General features: G+C 43.6%; 2 protein-coding genes, 1 long non-coding RNA gene and 1 pseudogene across 8 annotated transcripts; 2 read left to right on the forward strand and 2 right to left on the reverse strand.

The window, feature by feature from the left end:
• Positions 1–9,343: 9,343 nt before the first annotated feature.
• On the forward strand, positions 9,344–11,995 carry LOC136463757 (uncharacterized; annotated as a pseudogene).
• Positions 11,996–12,165: 170 nt separating this feature from the next.
• LOC136467261 (tRNA (guanine(37)-N1)-methyltransferase) lies at positions 12,166–18,441 on the forward strand. Of its 5 annotated transcripts, none has more exons than XM_066465888.1 (12): positions 12,166–13,329; positions 13,476–13,573; positions 13,891–13,995; positions 14,291–14,352; positions 14,433–14,507; positions 14,963–15,485; positions 15,583–15,669; positions 16,196–16,345; positions 16,903–17,009; positions 17,158–17,232; positions 17,623–17,744; positions 17,826–18,441. In XM_066465888.1, the coding sequence occupies exons 1-11, from the start codon at positions 12,917–12,919 to the stop codon at positions 17,623–17,625; spliced, it is 1,698 nt and encodes a 565-aa protein (XP_066321985.1). In that variant the 5' UTR covers positions 12,166–12,916; the 3' UTR covers positions 17,626–17,744; positions 17,826–18,441. The 5 variants fall into 5 exon arrangements, with proteins under 5 accessions (XP_066321985.1, XP_066321981.1, XP_066321983.1 ...); XM_066465884.1 differs by lacking the exon at positions 17,623–17,744 and having other exon boundaries at positions 17,826–17,977; positions 18,073–18,441; XM_066465886.1 differs by lacking the exon at positions 17,623–17,744 and having other exon boundaries at positions 14,963–15,449; positions 17,826–17,977; positions 18,073–18,441.
• Positions 14,361–15,066, reverse strand: LOC136467262 (uncharacterized). The gene is made up of 2 exons (XR_010761546.1): positions 14,833–15,066; positions 14,361–14,739 (listed from the first exon to the last, which is right to left on the reverse strand). It is a non-coding gene; the product is annotated as an uncharacterized lncRNA (long non-coding RNA).
• Positions 18,442–18,735: 294 nt separating the features above from the next.
• LOC136463758 (B-box zinc finger protein 25-like) lies at positions 18,736–20,100 on the reverse strand. Of its 2 annotated transcripts, XM_066462735.1 has the most exons (4): positions 19,910–20,100; positions 19,629–19,841; positions 19,207–19,539; positions 18,736–19,128 (listed from the first exon to the last, which is right to left on the reverse strand). In XM_066462735.1, exons 2-4 carry the CDS (start codon positions 19,809–19,811, stop codon positions 18,874–18,876), a joined length of 771 nt encoding a protein of 256 aa, XP_066318832.1. In that variant the 5' UTR covers positions 19,812–19,841; positions 19,910–20,100; the 3' UTR covers positions 18,736–18,873. The 2 variants fall into 2 exon arrangements, with proteins under 2 accessions (XP_066318832.1, XP_066318831.1); XM_066462734.1 differs by having other exon boundaries at positions 19,629–20,098.
• Positions 20,101–24,380: the final 4,280 nt, after the last annotated feature.

The following is a 24,380-nucleotide window of genomic DNA, read 5'->3' on the forward strand; positions in this document are numbered from 1 at the left end:
TCAAGCAAATGAGAGGGGATTTTTATCTCTCAAGAAAAGTATACCAAGAACCTTCTCAAAAGGTTCAAAATGGATGAATGTAAGCCAATCAAGACACTATGCCATCAAATGGACATCTCGACCTAGATGAGAGAGGTAAAACAGTTGATCAAACCCTCTACCACTCTATGATTGGTAGCTTGTTATATTTGACCGCATCTAGGCCCGACGTCATGTTTAGTGTGTGTATGTGTGCTAGATTTTAAGCTAATCCTAAGGAAACTCATTTGGTTGCTGTTAAAAGAATCCTTAGGTACCTTAAGCACACACCAAGTATTGGTCTTTGGTATCCTAAAGGAGCTAGATTCCAACTAGTTGGCTATTCCAATTCGGATTATGCCAGTTGCAAAATTGATAGAAAAAGCACATCCAAAGGGTGCCATTTGCTTGGTAGATCACTAGTGTCTTGGACCTCCAAGAAGCAAAATAGTGTGGCTTTGTCCACCGCCGAGGTGGAATACATTGCCGCGGGTGCTTGTTGTGCACAAATTCTTTACATGAAGCAAACTTTGCTAGACTATGGTGTAGTTCTAAAAAAGGTACCTCTATTGTGTGACAATGAGAGCATGGTAAAGCTTGCTAATAATCTGGTTCAACACTCTCGCACCAAGCACATAGATATCTACCATCATTTTCTTAGAGATCATGTTGTGAAAAATGATATATCACTAGAAGGTATAAGGATCGAGGATCAATTAGTGGATATCTTCACTAAACCGCTAGATGAGGCTATATTTTGTCGGTTGAGAAATAAGCTCAATGTGCTTGATTTTTGTAACTTCAATAAAAAATGAGCTTGTGTTGTTCCGTGCATTGCATTGTAATATAAAACATGTTTAATTTTTAGTAATGCATTTGGGACTTGTCTAACATGGTTAAGATAACCGCTGAAAAACGTGTGAAGAAGCTTAACCTTGATCAAACTTGACAAGCAACTAGACTTACTTTCAAGCATTGCATGGCATGTGCATGTGTGTTGCTTTGTCGTTTCTTTTCGATTATCTTTTGAGCACCCGTTGTGTTTATCCACAAATAGGGAGAGCATTTGAAGCTCCTAATGGTCATAACACCCTATTGTGTGACCACATGTTGCTCCTCGCCCCTTTTATTGCCTATTTTCTTAAAAAATTATAGCCTAAGGCAAAATACTTTGAAAATTTTGAGGGTTTGAGAGAGGTCTCTCACATTAGTCCCAATTGGTGTTTATTTGTGTCTTATTGAAGTTGAGACTTGATTGGGAAAAGGCAGCGCGAAGGAACTTTGAAGATTTATGGAAAACAGTGATCGAACGCTACACCGGACTCTACTTCCAATGTCCGGTCAGTTCATAGGAGGTGAACAGATGCAGCACAGACGTGAGTGGACACTAAATATTGTTCCTCCAGCGTCCGATGTGAAGATGGCCCTGCGTCTGGTCAAACAAAGAAGATGATGTCAGGATCGACTGAATTCTGGTCTGCGTCCGGTCAAGGGTAATCGAACGCGTCTGGTCGCACTTGAAGGGTTTTGGACCTCTCTGTTGTCGATCGAACTCTGGGTGGCAGCATTCAGTTGTTGCCACCGGTGCGTCCGGTCAGTTGAATTCAAGTGGATCCAATTTTTCTTTCCTTGTCTGTCACGGGGGGCCACTATTTATCTTTCAACGCACCCACGCCGCCTTGACCTAGCCGCGCCCATGCCCACAGTTACTTCACGTCGCCACGCCACCGCACTCGCACCCTTGATTGCCTCATGCCATCACGTCACCTCGCCACGCCTGCGTCTACCTCGCCCGCGCCCGTGCTTGCCCAAGTTGTGCCTACGCTCGTGCCTACCTCATGCCACCGTGCCACCACGCCCACCTCTGTCGTCGCACCGCCACACCCATGCCCATACTGCCTCATCGTGCCCGCGCCCATGCCAGCCTCGACGCGCCAGTGCCTACGCCTCCTCACAACACCCGTGCCCGCGCCTGCATTGCACCGCCGCGCCTTCTCGGCTGTCGTACGGTTTCATGCCACCAAACCCTAACCCTAGGCATATCCTTGTCTATTTTGGTGGTGCCCCATGATTCTCTCCTTTGCTCATCGGTCACTGGTTCATCGGATTTCATCAGGTAGCAAGCCATCGTTTTCAATTTCTCATCTACTACTTGCTTGTTAGGATTTCTCATCTCTAGGAATATAGTGATTATTTATATTTCCTATCTATTCTGTTGTGCAACGAGTTGGTGCTCTTATGGTTGTTTTGGCAGTTGTCAGTAAACTCAGGGCTAAGCCCGCAAGTATGGATTGAGGCCAAGCCACACGAGTGTCAGTGGTTGTGATTCCCATCAATTTCAGAGATGGCACGTTGTAAGAATGTCGAAGGTGGTCCCGGTGATGAGGATCCAAGGCCTCCACCTCGCCTAACTACTCAGCAAAAGGGAAAGGCAAAAACGATTACAAAGAAGAAGCAAAAGTTAGATGATGTTGAGACAGAGAGGGCAGTAGCAGTGGCAGCTACCGTAGAGCATGTAGAGAGAGGTGGAGTTGGCAGTGGCATTCACATAAGTGACCAGTTATCACCCACTCAGAGGGCCACTGTCGAGAGGATTGAGGCCAGTCTTGGTAGTCCACTTGGGACTGTCATGCTTGGAGGATGACATATCTCTTTAGAGGAGAGTCAGACTCAGGGGGAGATTGAGTAGTAGACACTGACAGCAGAGTAGATAGAGGGCACTCAGCATGCAGAGTAGGTTGAGGAGGCAGAGCAGGTAGTACAACCACAGTTTTGATGCTCCAGTTGTACACGCGCTTAGGTGTCACCGAGGCCTGAGACATAGAGGCAGGGCTCTCGTCCACCTCCTAGACCACAGGGTCCGCCTCCGGTGGTTCACCTTGACCTGAGGGAAGCTACAGCTAGATAGGTGCAACAGCTACAGTTTGTGCAGTTTGAGGACTGGTTTCCACTGAGGAGGGATGAGTGTGCCTTAGAGCACTTCTACACTGTGTTACAGGAGGATTTCTATAATGCATATCTTAACAGTGGTGTTGCTTTTAGATCTCAGAGGGTTTGCTCGATAGAGTCTTTAGTTGCAGCTGTAGGCGAGCATATCCATCCTCATCTCTCTTATTTACTAGGGTTGACAGACCTTCTTGGATGGATAGGTCGCTATGTTCCATCATGGGTTCGTGAGTTCTACTCCTCTCTGTGGATTGACCCAAGACATAGATTTATTCACTTTGCTTTCAGAGGTCGTGACTACAGGCACTAGAGCTCGAGGGTCAGAGAGATACTGAGGATTCTAGAGTCACCCATTTGCATTCACGAGGTATGCTATGGTCAGACAGAGCCTTTAAGACACCCTAACGGTGGACTTGTGCCACCTACAGATCTTGTCAGACCATGCTTCACAGAGCCATTTAGCGAGGGGTCAAGCAGGACACCATGTGACCTAACACCTATAGCTCGTCCCCTTGATGCTGTTATAAGGAGGACTCAGCCCTAAGGATGGGTTACTGCAAGGGTTTGACTCGCATTCAGGTGTGGTTAGTGTATTCTCTGGTGTCTCATACTGTATTTGATATTTGAGATGTGATACTTTCAAAGATGGAGGATACACTAGTAGAGGGCTTTAGAGGTCACCGTCAGCTGTCTTATGCTCACTAGATCACTTTTCTAATCCAAAAGGCAGTTACACAGAAGTCTCCTAGGACAATGGCAGAGTACACATGTGCTACTACTGAGTTTTCTCCATATGACATGACCCAGATGCTACGTCAAAGTCATGCAAGGACACCTCGCTAGCTGAGCCGTCACCCAGAGGTACCAGAGATAGCAGCTCAGCAAGATGAGATCATCGGAGGCATTGCAGCTACAGTGGAGGAGGAGCTTGATGCATAGCAGGAGGATGTGGTCTAGAGCGACCCAAGTGATAGCTCTGATGATGACTATCAGTCGATTCCGCAGATGGCTCCTCGACCACACGACAGGGAGGCTAGTGGCTCCAGCTCTGCTCCACCACAGCCATCGCAGACAGACCTAGCTCTTCTAGCTATACTTGAGCGGATAAGACAGGACCAAGTACGCCAGGTACAGGAGACCGTAGCTGCACTTGCTCAGGTTTAGGCTCGATAGGATGAGTTCTAGAGGCAACAGCAGGCCATGCAGCAGCAACAGCAGGCCATGCAGCAGCAACAGCTTGTGATTCAGCAACAATTACTTGGCTTCATGCAGCATGTATTCAATGCTATTGGGGTTGCTCCTCGACAGTCTACACCTCAGATAGGCCAGCCTGCTACCACCACTCCAATGACTCCAGTTGTACAGCCCAGTGGGCTTCAGAGTTAGGGACAACTAGCTACTTAGTTTGCTTCACCTACAAAGTAGGTGTCCCAGTGGTTTGCTTCACCAGTGATAGCTCAGGGTCCTCACTTTACTCCTATTGTTATGAGTTTCACTCTAACTCAGAGTTCTTCAGTATTAGTGATGGATACCCTAGTCTCTAGGAGTCTCGGTGCTACCTTCAGTGAGCTTATAGGGTAGCCTATACCTCTAGAGTTATGAGTCCCTGTCCCTACCACAGTTGCTCCAGTTACCAAGACTACCGAGATGATTCCATCGTCTGTTGCATCATCCGAGCCACCTCAGACTATCACTATTACACTTGAGGTTTCAGCGACAGCGACAGCAACAAATATGGCTCCACTTCCTACAGTGATACTTCTAGAGTCACAGGCCACGCTAGTTACCAAGCAGACCCGATCGCTTCACCATCACTTCTAGCTATAGAGGGTCAGACCACTCAGAGTTCAGGGTTAGAGGATGATGCAACTCAGTTTTAGATCTCTCACCGTACCTCAGTGCCCAACTCGACTGCTCCTGTCCCACCGTCCGACCCTTAGGTTTTAGTGCTTGACGCCAAAGAGAAAGAGGGAGCGAGTATGTTAGATCTAGGGGGAGCGTGTGATTCATTTCTTTTGTGTGACACTTCATGCATGCATTCACGTTTACTTTCATGCATTGTCTTAGTTACATGTGATGGTGAGACTTGTGTGACATGTGTACTCTCTATATTGATTTATATATATGTTATGTCACTTGGTTATGCTCATTTGCTTTGCTTCCGCATTTTACTCCGATTTAAATGAGCTTTACTTCATGTACTCATGCTTAATTCATATCTATTGAGTACACCATGTTGGCTTCGGTCATATAAGCATGTCTAACCCCTTTTGCTCTAAATGTCAAAAGCTTATATGAACCAAGCATGTTGAAAACCTCACTTATCTCTTCTACATACTCGAGGTTGTGTTGTCATCAATCACCAAAAAGGAGGAGATTGAAAGCATCTAGGCCCCTAGTTGGGTTTTGGTGATTAATGACGACACGAGATTACTATGACTAACGTGTGTTTTATAGAGGCAATTTGAGTTAGGTCATGGTAATGGCAATTGATTCGGCAATCATGGTTGTCATGCCCCTGTTGATGGAAATCATTTTAGTTTTCAAAGGATGGATAGCAAGGTTAAGGACAGACTAGTTCTAAGTGTCATTTGGTGTTGGAGAGACACTTAGAGTAGTTTAGGACTTTATTTTTCCTTTGGCCAAACTATTAAGGGGGGTGTGGACTAGTAGCTTGACCTAGGTAAGTATAGTGGGTTAGGTGTGGTGCACACTTATCAAACCTAGCACTAGGTAGCTCAGGAATAGCCCTAAGATCAATTGGAGTAAACTTCATTCACATAGGATTTTGAGTTGGAAGTGAATGGAGGGTCAAATGACTGATCGGGCGCTGGTTTGGTTGTGATCGGACATTGGAGAGTGAGTTCGGTCAATTCATTTGATCAACTGCAGTCGTCTGGTACTGACTGGATGCTGAGTGGAGGTGCTGACCGAACACTGGGTACCTGTGTCCAGTCAACTCCAGAGAGGTTCTGGAGAGGTGTCTTCGTGACCGGACACGTCCGGTCGATGCTGACCGGACGCTGGTCAGAATCCAGTAACTGATCGGACGCTAAACAGTAAAGTGACCGAACTCTGGGTGCTAGCGTCCGATCAACATCAGTAAGGTTCTAGAGAGCGTTATTCTTGACCGGACGTGTCCGGTCAATGCTGATCGGACGCAGGTCAGAGTCCGGTCAAAGCTTAACGGCTCTTTCTGACACAGCGGCGGGTATAACTGATCGGAGCGTCCGGTCACCCTGACTGGAGCGTTCGGTCACCCCGTAGAGTACTGACTTGGCCTCCAAACGTTATGTTTTGAATGAGGGGGTATAAATACTTACTCCACTTGTCCATGGGAGGTCTCTTGCCCATTTGTTCAGCTGAGAAACACCTTTAGAGTGCGAGGGAGAGCAAGAGCCTAGTGAGGTGATTGAGATTTGAGAATCCAAGATTAAGGACCTCATTAGTGCATATAGAGTAGCAAGTATGCATCCACCCTTCTCATTAGACTTGTCGTGGTCAAGTAAGAGTTTGTCCTTGTTAGTCTTGGTGATCGCCATCACCTAGACGGCTCGGTGGTGATTAGGAGCGTGGTGATCATTCTGAAGAGCTTGTGGATGACCTAAGTCAAGTTATGAGCAGTTGTGGGCGATTCACCACGACAGAGTGTCAAAGAATCAGCCCATAGAGAGCACTTGATCCTTGCACGGATCAAGGGGGAGCTACACCCTTGCGCGGGTGCTCCAACGAAGACTAGTGGGGAGTGATGACTCTCCGATACCTCGGAAAAACATCGCCGCGTTTCTTTCCCTCTCTTTACTTTGAGCATTTACATTTAAGCAATTCATTTTATGTCTTTACATTTCTAGAATTGCCATGCTAGAGTAGGATTGGAACATAAGGTGCAAAACTTTTGTACGGTAGAACAATAGAAACACATTCTAGACACAAGAGGTGAAGTGGGCTAAGTGTAGGGCTTAATTATTGTAAAGAATTTAGAATTAGCCCAATTCACCCCCTCTTAGGCATCTTGATCCTTTCAGGGGTGTTTGAATTCAGGGTCTAAGCATGAACTAATTATAAACTAATTATACCGATAGAGACTAATTTGCGAGACGAACCTATTAAGCCTAATTAATCCATCACTAGCACAAGTTACTATAGCATCATATTTTCAAATCATGCATTACGCAAATTAGTCTCCATCTGTGTAATTAGTTTTGTAATTAGTCTATGTTTAATACTCGAAATTAGTGTTTAAACATCCAACGTGACATGGACTAATGTTTAGTGCGGGATATCCAAACACCCTAAGTCCTCACTCGAGATCTTGAATTTGTCCTTATTGCGCTCGACTCTTGTCAATCTTCATTTCAATCTAAAGTTCTTAATCTCCTCATGAACACTTCTAAACATCGTCATCACCGTGCATTGTGGCCTACCATTTTCACTTGTTTGTTGTTTCTCAAAAACAGACATGTCAGACACACATAGGACTTGATAATAAATTGGTTTCGCATGCCTCATCTTAACAAGCCAGAAGGCTAGCTTAGCTCAATTCACATTTGAGCTCGAGTTGGCTGGATTAGCTTGCAAGCTAGATAATAAGAACGACACAAACGAAACATGTACATGTATCCAAAGCTTAGTAATAGTAATACTAAGCAATCCATCCATAACCCTTAAGTTAAATAAATTAATTAATATCTATTGACACTTATAAATATTAGCAATTTCCGAGAATTCAAGTATCTTTGACTCTGACAAAAATATATAAAAAATATTAATATTTATGGTGCATAATTAATATTATTAGATACATTATTAAATATATTTTGATAATAAATTTATTTGAAGATACAAATATTACTAATATTTTTGTAATCTAGTTAAACTTAAAAAAGTTTGATTAGAACGAACTTTATAGTGGTGTCCTTTTCTGGACAGAGGAACCACACTAGAGTCATACACCATACTTTTAGTTGATTTTTTTGAGGGGTTGGTTGATTTTTTATTGGAGTAAGGGGTAGAGCCGGTAGGAATGCATGAAATTTATCCGTCGAAAAAAAGAACAACACATGATAAGATACGCACATTCACATATTCTCGCGAAAGCACGTGGTCGTGACTCGCGAGATTCGTGAAATGGTCTGTGAGAGCAAGTCCAACGGACGTGCTATACTTGTGATGTTGGCTAATTTTAGAATTTTTACTACAAAACTTAAGCTCTAACAGTTTTGCTATCTTATTTTGTAAAATAGTAAGCGGGCTATCCTATACTCTTGTAAAACAAAATCTCACTAGTAATTTTTCATAAAGCCAAAACCCACAAGCAATTTTTCTTACATACAAGGTGTCCACCTCAACAGTCCACTATCACTTGTAATTAAAGCACAAGCAATTATGATATCTACATCATCGAGAAACATCATCCACTAATATACATTTAGTTGTCCACATCAGCATGCTACATTATCCACGAACATTAGTTTATAATAGTTAATTTCTTCCTAAGAATTGTATAAATAGTTAAATTTCATTTCAAATCAATAGTTCTTGCAGCAACGCGCGGGGTGTTGTTAGTTCCTGAAATTGCGATGGCCAAAGAAACCAAACCAGCTTCGCTCGTCATTCGCCAAAATTGATTGCCAAATCAGTGCCCGCCTAGGCATGCAATTATTTGGCGCGCGAATCCACCGGGAATATGGCATGGACGGATCTACAGTTGTGTCCGGGTATTCCCGGGCATACCCTACAATTTTGGGCAAAATTTTAATAGGTTTTAGAGGTATATGTATGTATAATATAGTTAAGGTGTTAAAATTGCGTTTCTTTGCCATTTTATGGCTGTAATTCACGTGAAAATGAAAACAGCCCACAGGCCACGCCTATCTAGACGGCCCATGGCCCATCTAGCCTTCCCACTCACTTCCCCACTCCCCCAAATCCACCGTAGGGGTAGGGCAGCCGCCAGCAGCAGAGCAGCTTCGTGCTTCGACCAATTCTACGAATCGACGGACGCAGAATCGCGTCGCGCCGCTCGCCCACGCGGTCGCTCGCGCCGCCGCTTGCCAATGCGCTCGCCGCCAGGCCACCCGCTCCGCCGGCCCACGCGGCCACACCTCCGGCCTCCCCTCGCTGCCCGCACGGACGCTCGGCGCTCGCGTCGCCGGCGTTCCCCACGCGGCCACGCCGCCCTGCTCCCCACTGCGGCCGGCGGCACCCGCTCCCCCCGGCAGCTGCGGAGCTAGAGCTGCTCACCGTCGCTCGGAGGTAATCAAAAATCAAATCCCTTTGTCCTTTGCTATGTTCGGTTAAATGTCATCTTCAATTGCAAATTAAAATTTATAGATGCACATTTGGTTCTTTGTAGGCAGTGGCATTTCCTTTCTAAAAAATGAAGAAGTCAAAGTCGATTGATCTGAAATCAATGTGGGAAAGGGTTGCAAAGTCACGCAGGGTAGATTCCCCTTCCCCTTCCACATCAAGACCACAAGTAATTAGCATTGAGAGTCATGCTCAAGCTCAAAGTACCCCTTCTGTTGAGCATCAACCAGAGGCAGCAGCAGCAGCAACCAATAACAGTGATAGTCCAAATGCAAGAGAACCAGAAAGTGAGATAGCAGCCATTGTCCCCAATGATCAGGTTTCAATTGAACCAGAGGTAGTAGCTAGTAATGAACCTCAGTTAACAACAACAGTGGCAGAAACAGAAACTTCAGAACCTTCTCCTTTATCTCCTATCAGAGATGGTGAATTTGATTATGAATCAAGTGGGGAAGCTGTTTATGATATTGACTCCCTACATCATGACCCTAGAAAGAGGAGACCCATCAGAAGGTATCCTGTCGATGAAAAAAACTGGGTGATCAGGGGATATATTGCATTGGGGCCTTGTCAACCACGTAGCCATGATTTTCCTATCAGGGATATTGGAGGTAAACCTAGACGCTTTGTTGCTTGGTGGTTTGATGAATTTAGTTGGCTTGAATATAGTGTGGAATTAGATGATGCTTTCTATTTTGTGTGCTTTTTATTCAAGCATAAAACAAATTGTTCTAGTGCAGATGCTTTTGTGAGTGGAGGATTTAGAAATTGGCATTTAAAAAGGAGGATTGAGAGACATTGTGGGGCTGTGGATAGTTATCACAATATGGCTCTAGAGAAATACAATTCCTTTTTGAGGCCTAAAGCAACAATAGTTGAGAACTTTGTTTCCACCACCCAAAAAGAGAAATGTGAGTACAAGTCACGGTTGACCTATTCACTTAAATGCTTGAAATTTCTTTTGCGTCAAGGTTTGGTTTGTCGTGGACATGATGAAAGTGAAGATTCACTTAATAAAGGGAATTTCCTTGAACTACTAAATTGGTTAGCAGAAAACTTTGAAGAAGTTGGTAAGGTAGTTTTGAAGAGTGCTCCAAAGAATTGTACATTGACTGCTCCCAAAATTCAAAAAGATATCATCAATAGTTGTGCCAAAGAAACTACAAAGCTTATCATGGAAGACCTTGGTAGTGACTACTTTGCAATACTAGCTGATGAATCTAGTGATGTGTATGACAAAGAACAATTGGCTCTTTGTTTGCGCTATGTTGACAAAAAGGGAAAGGTAGTTGAGAGGTTTCTTGGGGTTGTCCATGTTGAAAACACTACCTCTTTGACACTTAAAGATGCAATTCAGTCCTTGCTTATGGAGCACTCACTAAGTTTGTCTATGATACGTGGGCAAGGTTATGATGGAGCTAGCAACATGAAGGGTCATGCCAATGGTTTAAAGAAACTAATTATGGATGAATGCCCCTCAGCTTATTATGTACACTGCTTTGCACATCAGCTTCAGTTAACTCTAGTGGCTGTTGCTAAGGACAACCCAGATTGTGATTGGTTTTTTGATCAGCTTAAGTTCTTGTTGAATCTTATTGGTAATTCTTGTAAGAAGACAAATGCTACGAGTAGAACAAGCACAAAGAATTGTAGAAGAACTAGAGTTGGATGTCATTGAATCTGGAAAGGGCCAAAATCAAGAGATGAGTCTATGTAGGCCAGGTGATACTCATTGGGGGTCTCACTACAAAACTGTTATGCGTGTTCTCTCTATGTATCCTTCAATTAGGAAAGTTATCAAAAAGGTTGGCACAGATAGAACTCAACGGACGGAGTATAACCAAGCACAAACAATGTTGACAATCTTTGATTCATTTGAGTTTGTTTTCATGGCGCACTTGATGCAAAATGTACTTGGTACACGGCTGATTTGAATCATGCTTTGCAAAAGAGGGATCAAGATATTGTTAATGCAGTAGATCTTATTTATCTGACAAAGATTCAGCTGCAGCAAATAAGGGAGGATGATGGATGGGATGAGTTTCTAAAAGACATCCATTCTTTTTGTAACAAGCATAAGGTCAAAATTCCTGACATGGACAATTTCTATAGGCCTGTTGGAAGAGACAGGAGGTTCTATGTGAAAATTAAGAATATGCACCGTTATCATGTGGACATGTTCTTAAGTGTTATTGATAGACAACTTCAAGAGCTGAATGACAGGTTCGATGAGGTAAACACATATTTGCTTATCTGCATGTCAGCATTCAATCTTGTTAATTCATTTGCAGCTTTTGACAAAGCAAGTTTGGTTAAGCTAGCTCAATTTTATCCCAATGATTTCTCAAGACTAGAGTTAGACCATCTCCCTTGTCAGCTTCAACTCTTTATTACTGATATGCGTGAAGATGAAAGATTTAAACAAGTGAACAGCCTTGCTGAGCTTTCTGTCATGCTTGTTTCAGCAAATAAGCACACCAAACATGATCTTGTGTACAGACTTCTCAAATTGGTCCTAGTGCTACCTGTAGCAACTGCTACTGTAGAAAGAGTGTTTTCAATAATGAATTATGTGAAGAACAAGTTGAGAAATAGAATGGGAGACCAGTACTTGAATGATTGTTTGGTCACATTTATTGAGCGTGAGTTCTTTTTGCAAGTCAAAGATCATGACATCATCAATCGTTATCAAGCAATGAGGGATCGAAGAGTTAAAATTTAATTGTAATTTTCTTCCAATATTTTGTAATCTCAATTAATTATGGAACAAATTTAGTTTGAACTATATGTATCTTTTATTTAAGTTCATCTGAATTTTTTGTGTTGTTCATCCAAATATTATCTTGCCATGGGCATACCCTGCTCTAAAATCCTAGGTCCGCCACTGGAATATGGTTCAGATTTGCATAGCAGGTACATGGCATGGCAATATTTCAATATAGAAGACTAAAAATAGCTAGGCTGTTGTATAGTCCTAGTTTTTTTGAGAAATTATCTATTTTACATAATGGCTAAATATGGAATTTGGCTGCTAAATTTTGGCCAATCTCTTGGAGATGCTCTGAGAGCATCTCGAGTTCCTAAATCGCTTTCTAATCCTTGATTTTTAGCAAGATGAGAAAAAAACACTCTCAAACAACTCATAATCCATCCTCTTAATCTTGTAGAACTTGATAAAAGTCACCTATTCCCCGTAAAGTTATGCTTTTTCGAGTCGCGCATGTTTGTCAGCCAATCTAAAGGTGGAAGGATATGTAAAGAATAAAGAGTAGGAAAATGTTCCTGATGCAAATGTACAAGAGAGAAAGAATATATAAAGGTGGTTAGGATAATTTAGAAACAGTATAGAATTCCTGATGTAAAATTGTCTTCTATATTTTAGGAGTAAATTATTAGAAACTCTTGGAGGTAGCATTTTTTTATCTCTTTCAATATATTTTTATGAGTTATATAAAATTTTATGTTTTTTTAAAGAAAATATTGGGTATTTTTTGGAGATGCTCCGGCCCTGGCAGGGCCGCACACGAACCTGGCCCGTTAACCCTAGACTCCGGCCCACGCGTCGTCCACCACCACGCGTTTCCTGATTCCCCGACGGCCGAAACCCTAGAAACCTCCTGCTAGAGAAAGAGAGGCGGAAACGATGGACCGATTCTGGTGGAAAGAAGCGAACAAACGGCTCCAAGCTGCCCGCTTTGCGCCCAGCTTCTTCTCGCTGCGATTCTCCTCCGTCCGCTCGCGCCTCCCTCCTCCTCGCCGGCCCTTGTGCCTCGCTCTTCCTCACCGGCCCCCGCCCCTCCCTCCTCTTCTCGGGCTCCGTCCTCCGGCTCGCCGGCTCCGGCGCCTCCGTCAGCTTCTCGATCTGTCCTCCGGCTCGCTGGCCCCCGCGCCTCCCTCTCCCTCCTCTTGTGCTCGAGCGCCAGCGGCCTTGCCCGCGGCTCGCCTCGTGCCTATGGAGAAGCTGGATGAGAGCAAGTTCGAGCAGCGGCTAGAGCTCTGGGCGCTCCGCATTCCCCGTGAGCTCGCCTCCACAGTCACCCGCCTCCTTCGCTCCGGGTAACGCTTCTCCCTTGTTCCAGGGTCCAATCCAATTAATCTAGTAGGAACAGGAAAAACGAACGGATAAATTAGCCATAGTATATCCGTTGTGTTTAACGATTAGTTGGGGGCTCGTTTTTCCCCCTTCTCATCTGCGATTTCAGTTATCTGCTGGACAAGCCACGGGTTAAGTCTGTAGTTGAGGATCCCGAGGGCGACAAGAACCGGCTCGTCATACTGTCTGAAAAGATTCAGAAGCCCGGTATGTTACTCTTGGGATGGAACATGTCAATTGCATAGTTTTACTCTATGAACTGAGCAAACATTGCAGTGCCAAAGTCACCAAATCATGTTGGGATAGCCTGACATGCCATTAGCCCATTACCCCATTAAGCCTTAAGGCTATTTGAAATGTTCCTGTGGCTTTGGAAATCTTGACTCCCGTGTAACATAATCTTCTCTGTCCTGATTAGTCTCTTGGTATCAAAGGATAATGACTTACCCATGTTAATGTTGGCATTTTCTCTTGCCTCTAGCAGAAGATTGCTTATGTTTATGTCCATGGTATTTGTTGTGTAGATTTATCTGACATGCCGCAGCAGGCGCTTGATTCATTGAAGCAACTATGCAATGTTGATGTTGTACCTTATACATTGACCCTTGGTTATTCGTACTGGAGTGCAGGTCAGTCTAAGATCTTTTCTTTATAATCTGATTTCTGTTATGCTTTGGTATCGCGCTACTTTGTGGTACACATATCACTTTCCACATTCTTTGTTCTTCTATAAATTGTGCATAAAGTTCAAAGTCTTGTGTACTAAAATAAAATGGGGGTCGCAATTCGCCCATTATTGCCTGTTCATTGTCACTGGCGTTCGTCTTTCCCTTTCGTTTTGCAAGCTTTGAGCTGACAAAACCAGTATAATCTTTTTTAATTTCTTAATATTATGGGTTTGATCAATTTCTTTATTTGTGACAGATCACATTTTGAAGCAAATCCTTCCTGCTGGAGTGGAGGTACCCTCTTCGTATGAGACAATTGTTAAGTATACTAAACTTGATGATACTTTCTTCCATTTTGTTGTCATCTCTTTAAATATTTTTTGTTTGATGTCTGTGCAGGTCATGTTGCTCATCTGAACATATCTGATGACTTGCTAGCATATAAAAATGTCATAGGAAAGGTTATCTATGATGTAAGCACACTTCTATGCCCTTCTCTTTCTTAATAACTTGCTCACTGCCTCACTTCATACATTCTTTGACTCTCTGATTCTCAACACCGTGCATGCAGAACCCATATAAATTTTGCATAAAAATGGCCCCAAAAGAGGTTCATAACCAAACTTGCAAGCTCTGTAGATCGTCTCGTACAGATTTGGAAATGTTGTCAATTTATCTTGCTCTTCAATGCTGGTTGGTTGGGACCTTGCAATGACATGAAAGCAGTATTAAATGAGTTAACACTGTGAGCAGTTAACAATAAAAACATTAGATAATCTCTGTATCTCATGAACATACATGAAATTACTGCTGCCCATCTTTGTTGTTTTATTGCTTAGATGATCAGAATATCTGAAAACATCATAAAACATGCTGCAGAATGCTTGCTTTATAATTCACTAAGCATTTGCGTCATATCTATGCACAGAAAAATTATCCAAGGATTCAGACCGTGGTGAATAAAGTGGGGACAATAACAAATGAATTTAGAGTCCCAAAGTTTGAGATCTTAGCAGGGAAAAATGATATGGTTACTGAAGTTAAACAATATGGTGCAACATTCAGACTTGATTATGGTTTGGTCTACTGGAATTCAAGACTCGAGCATGAGCATATCAGATTAGTTTCCCTGTTCAAGAAAGGAGACGTTATATGTGACATGTTTGCTGGTATAGGTCCGTTTTCAATCCCGGCTGCTCAGAAAGGATGTGTTGTGTATGCAAATGACTTGAATCCAGATAGTGTTCATTATCTAAGAACTAATGCAAAGATTAACAAGGTTGATGACTATATATTCGCCTACAATATGGATGCTAGAGTGTTCATGCAAAATTTGATGACTGTGCCTGGTTTGGAAACTGGATCAGACTCTCAAGTTGCCACTGATGAATCCTATCCTAAAGAAGGGGTCCCTGGTAATGAAAATTCATCTTCAAATGGAAATCATAATGGTGCCCTCTTTTTTATGAGATTCCTATTCTCCCCTGCATACTGATTTTTTGTGGTCCTTCACACACTTACTTTACTGTTTCCTCAACTCTTTTCTAGATGTTCGTGAGGGCAGTCAAAAAGGTGCTAATGAATCCTCTTTGGCAAGCACTACTGCCAAAAAGCGACAACAAACTTCAGAAGAAGGTAACTATGCTGTGTATTCTGCAGTGTCTTTAGTAAGTAGTAAACTTGCAAGAAGTCTACTATATGCTTCAAGTTCGAAATTTTGCGTTTACCAAAAAAAGCTTAGGGACTGTTTAGTGCCTGCATTAGCCTGTATTCAGGCTTGTGCAGTACAGTTTACCCATGTTTGGCTAGTACGTGAGATTTGGTCGTAATATGCAATGCAGATTTGCACAAGCCGATGGGGCACTCAAAAATGAAATCTTCTCACTTCCCCCGCCTCTACTAGAACATGGAGATGACAACATGCAATACAATGTAATTAACCAAACACAATCTGACCAAACGCAGCTTGCCTATGCAGGACAACCAAACACCAAGATATTGTATAGATTTATGCTGTCTTAGGTTGTGCTGCATAAGGTCTAATGCAAGCTAAGCCTAATGCGAGAAACCAATCACACCCTTATTTTCACGAAACTTCTGTATGAGTGTGCGCTGTGCCAGATTTCTAACTAAACTAAAATTTCCTACTTGTCTCCCACAGGTGAACCTGATTGCCAAGATGGAGATGCTAATCAAACAAAAAGACGAAACAACAAGAGAGTGAGAGGACCAGGGCCACCACCATCCAAGCCATGGGAACACTTTGATCATGTACTGATGAATCTACCTGCTTCTGCTCTGCAGTTCCTTGGTAATGTTTTATCGTCTCCATTGGTTTTTTCTGATATACATTAAATATAGCATCACATCGTGACTGTTGGCTTTTTATAGCATGTTATAGAAGCTCTATTGGTTAGCAATACCCATTTATGACATTGGCTGGCTGGCCCCTCTTTTCTGCTTATTGCTCACGATCTTTAATTGAATTTCCTGTCTTCTCCAAGTGTCATATAGACATTTCCTATGCTTTTGAATAAAAAACTTCTGAGACCTTGCAAGTCGGTGTTAAATGACTAGTCTACAATCAGGTTAGTGCACTTGAGGCAAACTCTTATTCTTGGAGAACTACATTCTGTATTCCTTACTCGCATCAGCATCCATCAAATGCTTTGCCCATTAGCAACTAGAAGCTTTGGTTGGTACTCTGGTGTCAGGATTTTCTTTTGTACATTAAATAAGTTGAGTTCTGCCTACAGTTAGCAAATATGTAGTCATTGTTTGGAAAAATATTTTCTACATTCAGTTGTCATTATGTATTAGCTACAATTGCTCAGAGTTTTGGTTCATGATATATGGACCTTTGTGCAGATTGTTTTGATGGTCTCATCCAAAAGAAATACTGGACAGGCCCACTACCTTGGATACACTGTTATTGTTTCATCCGTTCAAGTGAATCTGAAGAATCAATACTCTCTGTAAGTCCACTGCTATTTGATTATTACTTAGATGTTATTTAATTGATCGTATCATGACTGTCATTATATGCCACCTGTATCTGTATGTACTATCAGCTGTGAGATAGTACTGCTTTCATTTTAACAAAAGCATTTTTCCTTTATGCAGGAAGCACAGAATAAATTAAATGCTAAGATAGCAGAACCAATATTCCATAGGGTTCGTGATGTTGCACCAAACAAGGTATGTAATGTTTTTATTCAGTGTACTTGTCAACAAGACTAGGTACACACTTTTCTGTTTCATTGAACGTAAGAGTTGACCTTGCCCCAAAATTTGGGCCTTGGACTAAATGTAAGGCTCAAAATCAGTACCAAATTTCCTCGTATTGAATGGTATTCACAAACAGTGGCAGTTGTTTCCATGGTGAAGGCCTGAAGGGAGTAAAATAGATTTTAGAACATGATCTTTCTCTGGGGCTGAAACTGGTATCAACGTTTTCAAAAGTTTTTCTATGCTGTCGATTCCAGTTGTGCCCCTGGTAACAGTAACTTTGCAGCAATGACTGATACTGATATATAATAAACTCTCTACCTGAAATGTTTAAACCAGCTAATTTTTGCTGGTTTCCAGTGAAATCTGGGGCAGTTGGCAAACATTGGGGATTCTTATTCTGTGTAGGCGAGCCTACTGAAAAATACCTTTTCTCGTCTGAGGACAGTAGAGAAATACGTGGATATGACCAACGAGCTAATGCAAGTTGAGTTGTTTTTAGGTTCAGAAGGATGGCATTGATTATTTTGGGGATTCACTTTTATGTTTGACATTTGTTGCAGGCTATGTTTTGTTTGAGCTTCAAGCTACCTATGGAGTGTCTCAAGGAGGATGACAGTGAGAATCACATTGAATCAGTTGCCTAGTAGACCATGCAATATTGTGCTCCCATAGTTTTTACTTATCGATCTGCAATTTTGCTGGTGATTCTGAGGTTAGTAGTTGTAGATAGATCTGTATCACCATCTCATGGCAATAAGAGATTAAACAGGTTGTTTCTGATGCTAAATGTGAGTAATCACTGATCAGGTGTCATATAACCATGGAAGATGCTTTGGTTGCTGAAATCAAGACGCTGGTAGCTGGTCTGAAACTTGGCTGAAACTGGCTGAAAAACACTGTTCTGGCTGAATTGTTGTGAGAGAAAAACACTGTTCCGGCTGAAAAAATAAGCCGAACAAGCCGAATATGGGGTAAGCCGAACAGGGCCAATATATGATTCAAAGCGTGGTGCCATTGGTTTGATTTACAGGAAGTTCCCTGTTTCTTTGCAAAGGATTTGTATTCACCACTACTTGAGTCCCAAATCTTACAAGGATTCAAGTTGGTTTTTGGCCATGTAAAAGACCTACCCGGAACTTGTAAAATATTACTAGTATCCAAAGTATTGATTTTTCACATTGTTTTGTTCATGATTTGAAGAAATTGTCCTGTTTGGCATGACTTATTGCTGCTGCGGCTGATTTGTAGGTTTGATTTGTTGTGAGAGAAAAACATTGTTTCCATAGCTAAAAAATAGGGTTGATTCTAGCTGATAAGCTTAAGCGGGCAATTTGTTCAGAACTCAGGACCGTTTGTAGTACTTGTCACTTGTGCTCTCTTTACCCCAAGTGAAAGTGTCAGCGAGACAAATGTTATGTTAAAAACATGAAAGTGTCTCTCAGTCTGGTACTAGCATAGAAACAAAGTGGCTTAGTAGAATTATCATGTTCACAATTGAGAGATACTACAGTCAAAGAAGTACAACACATGACGCTAGCTTGAACACAGTAAAATTCTTCTGGTACACAGCAGGAGAAGAAACAAAACTCCTGCGCTTTCTGCCCTTATTTAACCGAGATCAGGGACGATTAGGTAGTCCTCGTCGTCGGTGACCTCGATCCGGGCCTTCTTACTCTGGCGCCCCCCGGCGCCGGTAGCGGCTTTGGCCGGCCTGTAGTACGCCGCGTTGTTTGCCGCCTGGGATCCGAAAAGCTCCGGAACCTCCGCCAACGTCCTGCTGGCCTTGGGCGCCTGCTCGTGGAAGGGGTCGATGTCGGCGAACCACTCCAGCTCCTTGAACCCGAGCGGTGACTCCTTGTGCAGCTGCAAAACAAAAGACCATGAGACGGGACCCGGTGGGTGGTCGGACATGGACCGGCGGAGCTTGCGCTATCGTCTTGCCTTGTCGCTGGACTCGTAGTCGGAGAACTGCAGCAGCTCGTCGACGGCCCAGCCCTGCGGCAGGAACTGCGGTGGCGACGGCACCTGCTGCCCCGCGGCGGAGACGGCCTGCGGTGGCTCGATGGTGGCCTTGGGCGGGGCGTGGTGGTCGGAGTCGTGGGCGTCGCAGGCGCCGTCGCTGCAGGAGGAGGCGGAGGCGAAGCCGACGCGGATGCCGGTGGCCAGGTAGCGCTGGTGGTTCCCGGAGAGCGTGCCCGGGACGTGGATGGGCTCGTCGCAGTCCCGGCAGAAGAGCGCCCGGTCCTCCACGCAGAAGATGAACGCCGCTTTCTCCTGCGACCGCGAGCGAGCTAAGGTTAACTTGTGCCGCCGCCGCTTGTGCATGCGCTGGTTAGTACGTGCGTGATGACGTACGTACGTACCTGGCAGACGTCGCAGCGCGGGAGCGTGGCGGAGAGCGCCTCGAGCGGGAGGCGCTGGTGCTTGCTGGCGAGCTTGTTGGCGGCGTGGATCTCGACGTCGCAGCGCGCGCACAGCGCGGCTTCGTCAGCGCAGCACACCACCGTGGCAGCCGCGCCCTCGCACGCGTCGCACTGGATCTTCATGGCCGCCGCCCCACCTCTCAGCTCGCTATCCTGTCTCACAACACTCAGCCAACAACGAGAGGGAGGCAAAGGACGAAGAAGAAGATAAGGCCACTGACTGCGGTGGAGGACGAAGGAGAGAAGAGGCCGGCAGGCAAGGGAGAGGGGAGATCCAGCGGGCGGGCGAGTGGCGCATATAAGCCGCTTGCGCGAGCACGCAACTCGAGCAATCAGTGAGCTGCCGGGCCGAGCTTGTGGTGGAGGACTCGCCGGGGGAACTTGTGGCCAGGGGCTCCCGGCTCGTCTCCCACCCGTGCACTGTAGCTACGCCGGGAGCACGCTTGGGCGCGCTGATTTTGATCTCATGTGATCTGCTGACTCGGCGAAACGGGATCACGACTGTACTATCGGCTTTATATTATGGATAGAAAAAAAATTCGCAAGGAACTCGTGGTCGTAGGAGGAGCTTCGTGCCTTCATCTCAGTTCTCTCGCATGTTCTAGATGGGCATTCATGAAAAATGCTGCGGTAGCTTTAGCTGTCGGTGGACGAAAATACCTCTGCCACGATAATTCTGTTCCCATGGATATCCATATCTGGCTGACCTGAATTTGGTGAAATGTTTCCAAATCCACGCGCCTATATATTGTGTACATGTAGATTTAGTCAATATATACTTTTATATGCTGTTGTATGGTTTTTTTTTTAAAAAAGAACTGGTTAGCGTAATCAAGATGTGTATCTGCTAGATCGCTTTTTAAATTTGCCGTAACAGACTCTTTCCTTTTTAAGAAAAAAAGTACATTGCGTGCTATACTGCTGCCATCATGCAGCATGATCGAGCATGTATTATTAATGCTATTTCTTCCTTTTGGTTTATATTATATGCGTGATCGTGCATTTCTTAATCTTCTCGCCGTACGTATCACTCGGCCTGTTTGCTGGTTGGTTTTTTGGCTGGTTTGGACTGGCTGGTGCTGGTTTATTGTGAGAGGAAAACACTGTTGGCTGACTGGTTTGGGCTGGCTGAAACCAACAAGCGAACAGGCTGACTGAAATATTTCTCTTGATGCTGTTTGTGAACAATATTATATGTGTGACCGTGCATTTCTTATCTTCTCCCCGTACGTATCACTCAAATATTTCTCTTAATGATGTTTGTGAACTTGCATTCTTTGCTTAACAGGTAATTATATTATTAATAAGTTGGACAACAAAACATGCAACCCTGTCAACATGAAAAAAAAGGGGGCTTCGTGGCCCAGTCGTTTTGCTCGGCAAAGGCCATGAGCACATCGCCATTCTTCAATGCCAAGTTGCTCTCAGCTTGTGGATGAGGGTTTTTTCGCGAGGGTCCGCTGGAGATGTTAATTCGGTAATAGTGAAGGCCGGAGATGTGCCACACCATCACTGTGCATATTTTATTGCCACATCAGTGACCCACTTATGTTATTTCTAGTGCATTATATCATCAAACGATACTGCTTCTCTCTCGTTGTTAATTGACCACAAAACTATCTGTTATGATAGCACCTATTAGAACTAGCCTATTATTTATAGAGTAGGAAATATGGTACGGACCAACACAGCCAGTTGGAGAAGTATTCCGATTCCATAGAGGGCATATTGTTACCACACTATGCTCCCAAAGTTGAGGTTTTGGATTCCCCTAAACCGAGTCTTTGTATTGAGTGTCGATACATAGATATGTTAGAGCTAGGAGTAAGGATAGTTATGTTGGCATCAAATGAATACATTATGAAAATATAAATCATGATGTATCTAATGATACTAATTTGTTGTCATAAATATTGGTGTTTTTTCCTATAAATTTAATAAAATTTAAATAGTTTGATTTAGGACACCTCTAGAGGTTAATTTATTTTGGGACAGAGGTAGTATATTTAGAAGAAAAAAGTTATATCTGTCTTGAAATGATACACATATTTTGATTAGGAAAAAATCATACAAAATGGATTTTAACCCTAAATGTCTCTTAGGGTACGTGTAATTCACTAAATAATCAATATAATCTCCAATATACTTTGAATACGAATCTACTATGAAAGTTTTATCTTCTAAACTTATATATAAGTTAAACAATTGTTTATAAAGTTTGCTCAATGAAAGAGGGAAATATGACATCACGAAGGCCTTGTTTTGTCGGGCTCCCTTTGGCTCCAACTCCGTGCTATATATAGTATCGAATGAGCCACAAAATATGACTTCTTTGGGCTCCAAGTTTATTTCATGGGAAAGAAAAACTTCTTCCATGAATGTTGCTGCTACAGTGCTGGTGCGGAACAGAAACCGGAGTGGCGAAGCCACAAGAGGCTGTGTCAAACAAGCTCTAAGAGAAAACTATCGATGTGCTACACCATGGCTACTGTTCATGTATGCAACACTATTCTCTTTATCCTAAAAAAAGTGTAATTCTAGAATTGTTTAGACAAATTAGTGTTATAGGGAAATAACAGATATGACCCTTTTAAAAACTCTTACTCCGCCTATCTCAAAAAGCATGTAAATCACGCTTACCGAAGAATCAAACAATTCTAAAATTAACTAAGTTTATATAAATAATATCAAAAAATATATTTTCAAATGTTTGTATTTTAAAATATATCTCATAATTAATCTAGTGGTAATTTTTATACATCATAAATATTAGTAGTTGTCTATATATTTAGATAAATTTAGGATTGTTTGACTGCTCGAAAAAGCGAGACTTTTAGGGTCTGTTTGGCACAGCTCACAACAGCTTCATAAACTGTTGTGAGCTGTTTTTTTAATACTCATTTTAAAAACAGCTCATCTCACAAAGATATGACTTGGGATAAAGCTGAAAATAGTAGTTTATCCTAACTCTCTCTTTGTTGATGAAGCTATTTTACCAAATACTTTTTTTTAAAATAGCTCAGCTTTACTAAAAAAGTTGCTTGTGTGGTAAAATTGAGCTGTGTCAAACATACTATTTTGTAGGACGAAGAACATATTATATTGTAGTACTAGCACTTGGGAGACCCTCGCAACTCGCAAGTCTACTGGTTCTAGCGAGGCTAGGAGCTCGAAGGAGTACGTCATCTTCCGTATCCGTATCAAAAAAACATTGAACTAGTCCTATGATAGCCTATTCGCTGAGAAAAATTTGAAGGAGTCTAAATGAATCTGTAGAAATTTGTAAGATAGTAAACAGTGTTTTTTTATCCGTGCACAGTAAAATCCGGCTGGTTTTGTGAGCAGCCGAATGAGCCCATGGATCAATCATGACATTATGGTCCATTCGCGTGCCCTTAAATCTGGCTTAATCCGCTTCTTTTTTTATTTAAAATAGTATTTTTCTTTGACAAATTCCTCTGACCTGAACGGCGCCTACACGAGAAAAGAAGGAAAGAAAAACTCCGGTGCCACCAGCAATTCAGCAGCGAGCCAGAGACCGCCGCCCGTTCTGAGTTCTCACGCTTGAGAATTGAGGTTGACGCCAGCCGCTGGGATTGCACGCGGCTGCACTGCACCTGCACCTGCACCTGCACCTACACGCAGCAGTGCAGCATGGTCCGGCATTAAACGCCGACGTGCCGACGGCCGAACCGCGGCGCGCCACGGCGCCATTCGCTTCTTCACTGCAGCAGTGCAGCATGGTCCGGCATTAAACGCCGACGTGCCGACGGCCGAACCGCGGCGCGCCACGGCGCCATTCGCTTCTTCACTGTCTGGATCTCAGGATCTGCCGCGATCATTGGTTGGCTTTCCGTCTGAACTGGCAGTTGGGGGACTTGTGGCGTAGGGCGCCGGGCGCCGGGCGGGTCCCTTTCTCCGTGCTACTAGCACAGCGCATTGACGGGCAGAGGTTGACACGGAGATGGGCGCCGCAAGGGCCCGTCGTCTGCTGCGAGAAGCAAGAAATGCTTATCCGGGCGCTACTGGGGCTGTGACTTGGCGTCTTGGTTGGATAGGAGCCATGTAAAAGCGTACGCCTTTTGCTGTGCTGTTGGATTGAGCATTTCGGCTAAATGTTGGATGAGCTGACGTGGGGGATAGAACGTTGGCTGTTTTTAAGAGAAGCAGGAGTATTTTCTTGATGACCTGTCTTTCTGTTATATTATACCAGAATGGCCAGAAAGTCTACATGCAACTATATGCAGGAATAAACCCAGGAACAGATGGCTAGTGGTGTCTGTCAATATATGGGATACGTCATACGTGTAAAAGTGCCGAAGAAAGTTGGCCCGCCCTGGTACCTGGGTGGAGTGGACAGTGGACTCTGTGGTACAAGACCTTGGAATAGCGTCGCACTTTTTCCTGATGATGATGCGCCTCTTGCTTTTTTTTTTCCTTCCTCCGACGAAATGCTCCTTCTGTTTTCCGCTGATAGCAATTTGTTGAATGTTAATGTTAACTAGGCCGGGTTGCGAGCTTCGCTGCGCACGCAGGTGATGTGTACATCTCTGTGTTTTTCTTGCTGTGAACCTGTGATACCGCTCTTGCTAAGGTTACATCACTTTGATCTTTGTGAGTTGTGACTTGTATTCGAGCATCGTCGATGCGTGAGGATACCGTGGCTTGCCTTTCCGGAGTATGTTGACGTGG

The sequence above is a fragment of the Miscanthus floridulus genome, chromosome 7, assembly GCF_019320115.1.
Source record: "Miscanthus floridulus cultivar M001 chromosome 7, ASM1932011v1, whole genome shotgun sequence".
In the NCBI taxonomy this organism is placed as follows: Eukaryota; Viridiplantae; Streptophyta; class Magnoliopsida; order Poales; family Poaceae; genus Miscanthus; species Miscanthus floridulus.

Excerpts from the sequence above, each read along its gene's own strand:
- LOC136467261 (XM_066465885.1), top strand. The coding sequence starts at position 12,917 with ATGGACCGATTCTGGTGGAAAGAAGCGAACAAACGGCTCCAAGCTGCC. Across the intron at positions 14,508-14,962 it reads TAGGAAAGGTTATCTATGAT|AAAAATTATCCAAGGATTCA; the intron begins GTAAGCACACTT and ends ATCTATGCACAG. Across the intron at positions 17,233-17,825 it reads GTGATGTTGCACCAAACAAG|GCTATGTTTTGTTTGAGCTT; the intron begins GTATGTAATGTT and ends CATTTGTTGCAG.
- LOC136463758 (XM_066462735.1), bottom strand. The coding sequence starts at position 19,811 with ATGAAGATCCAGTGCGACGCGTGCGAGGGCGCGGCTGCCACGGTGGTG. Across the intron at positions 19,540-19,628 it reads CGCGCTGCGACGTCTGCCAG|GAGAAAGCGGCGTTCATCTT; the intron begins GTACGTACGTAC and ends TCGCGGTCGCAG. Across the intron at positions 19,129-19,206 it reads ACTACGAGTCCAGCGACAAG|CTGCACAAGGAGTCACCGCT; the intron begins GCAAGACGATAG and ends TTTGTTTTGCAG.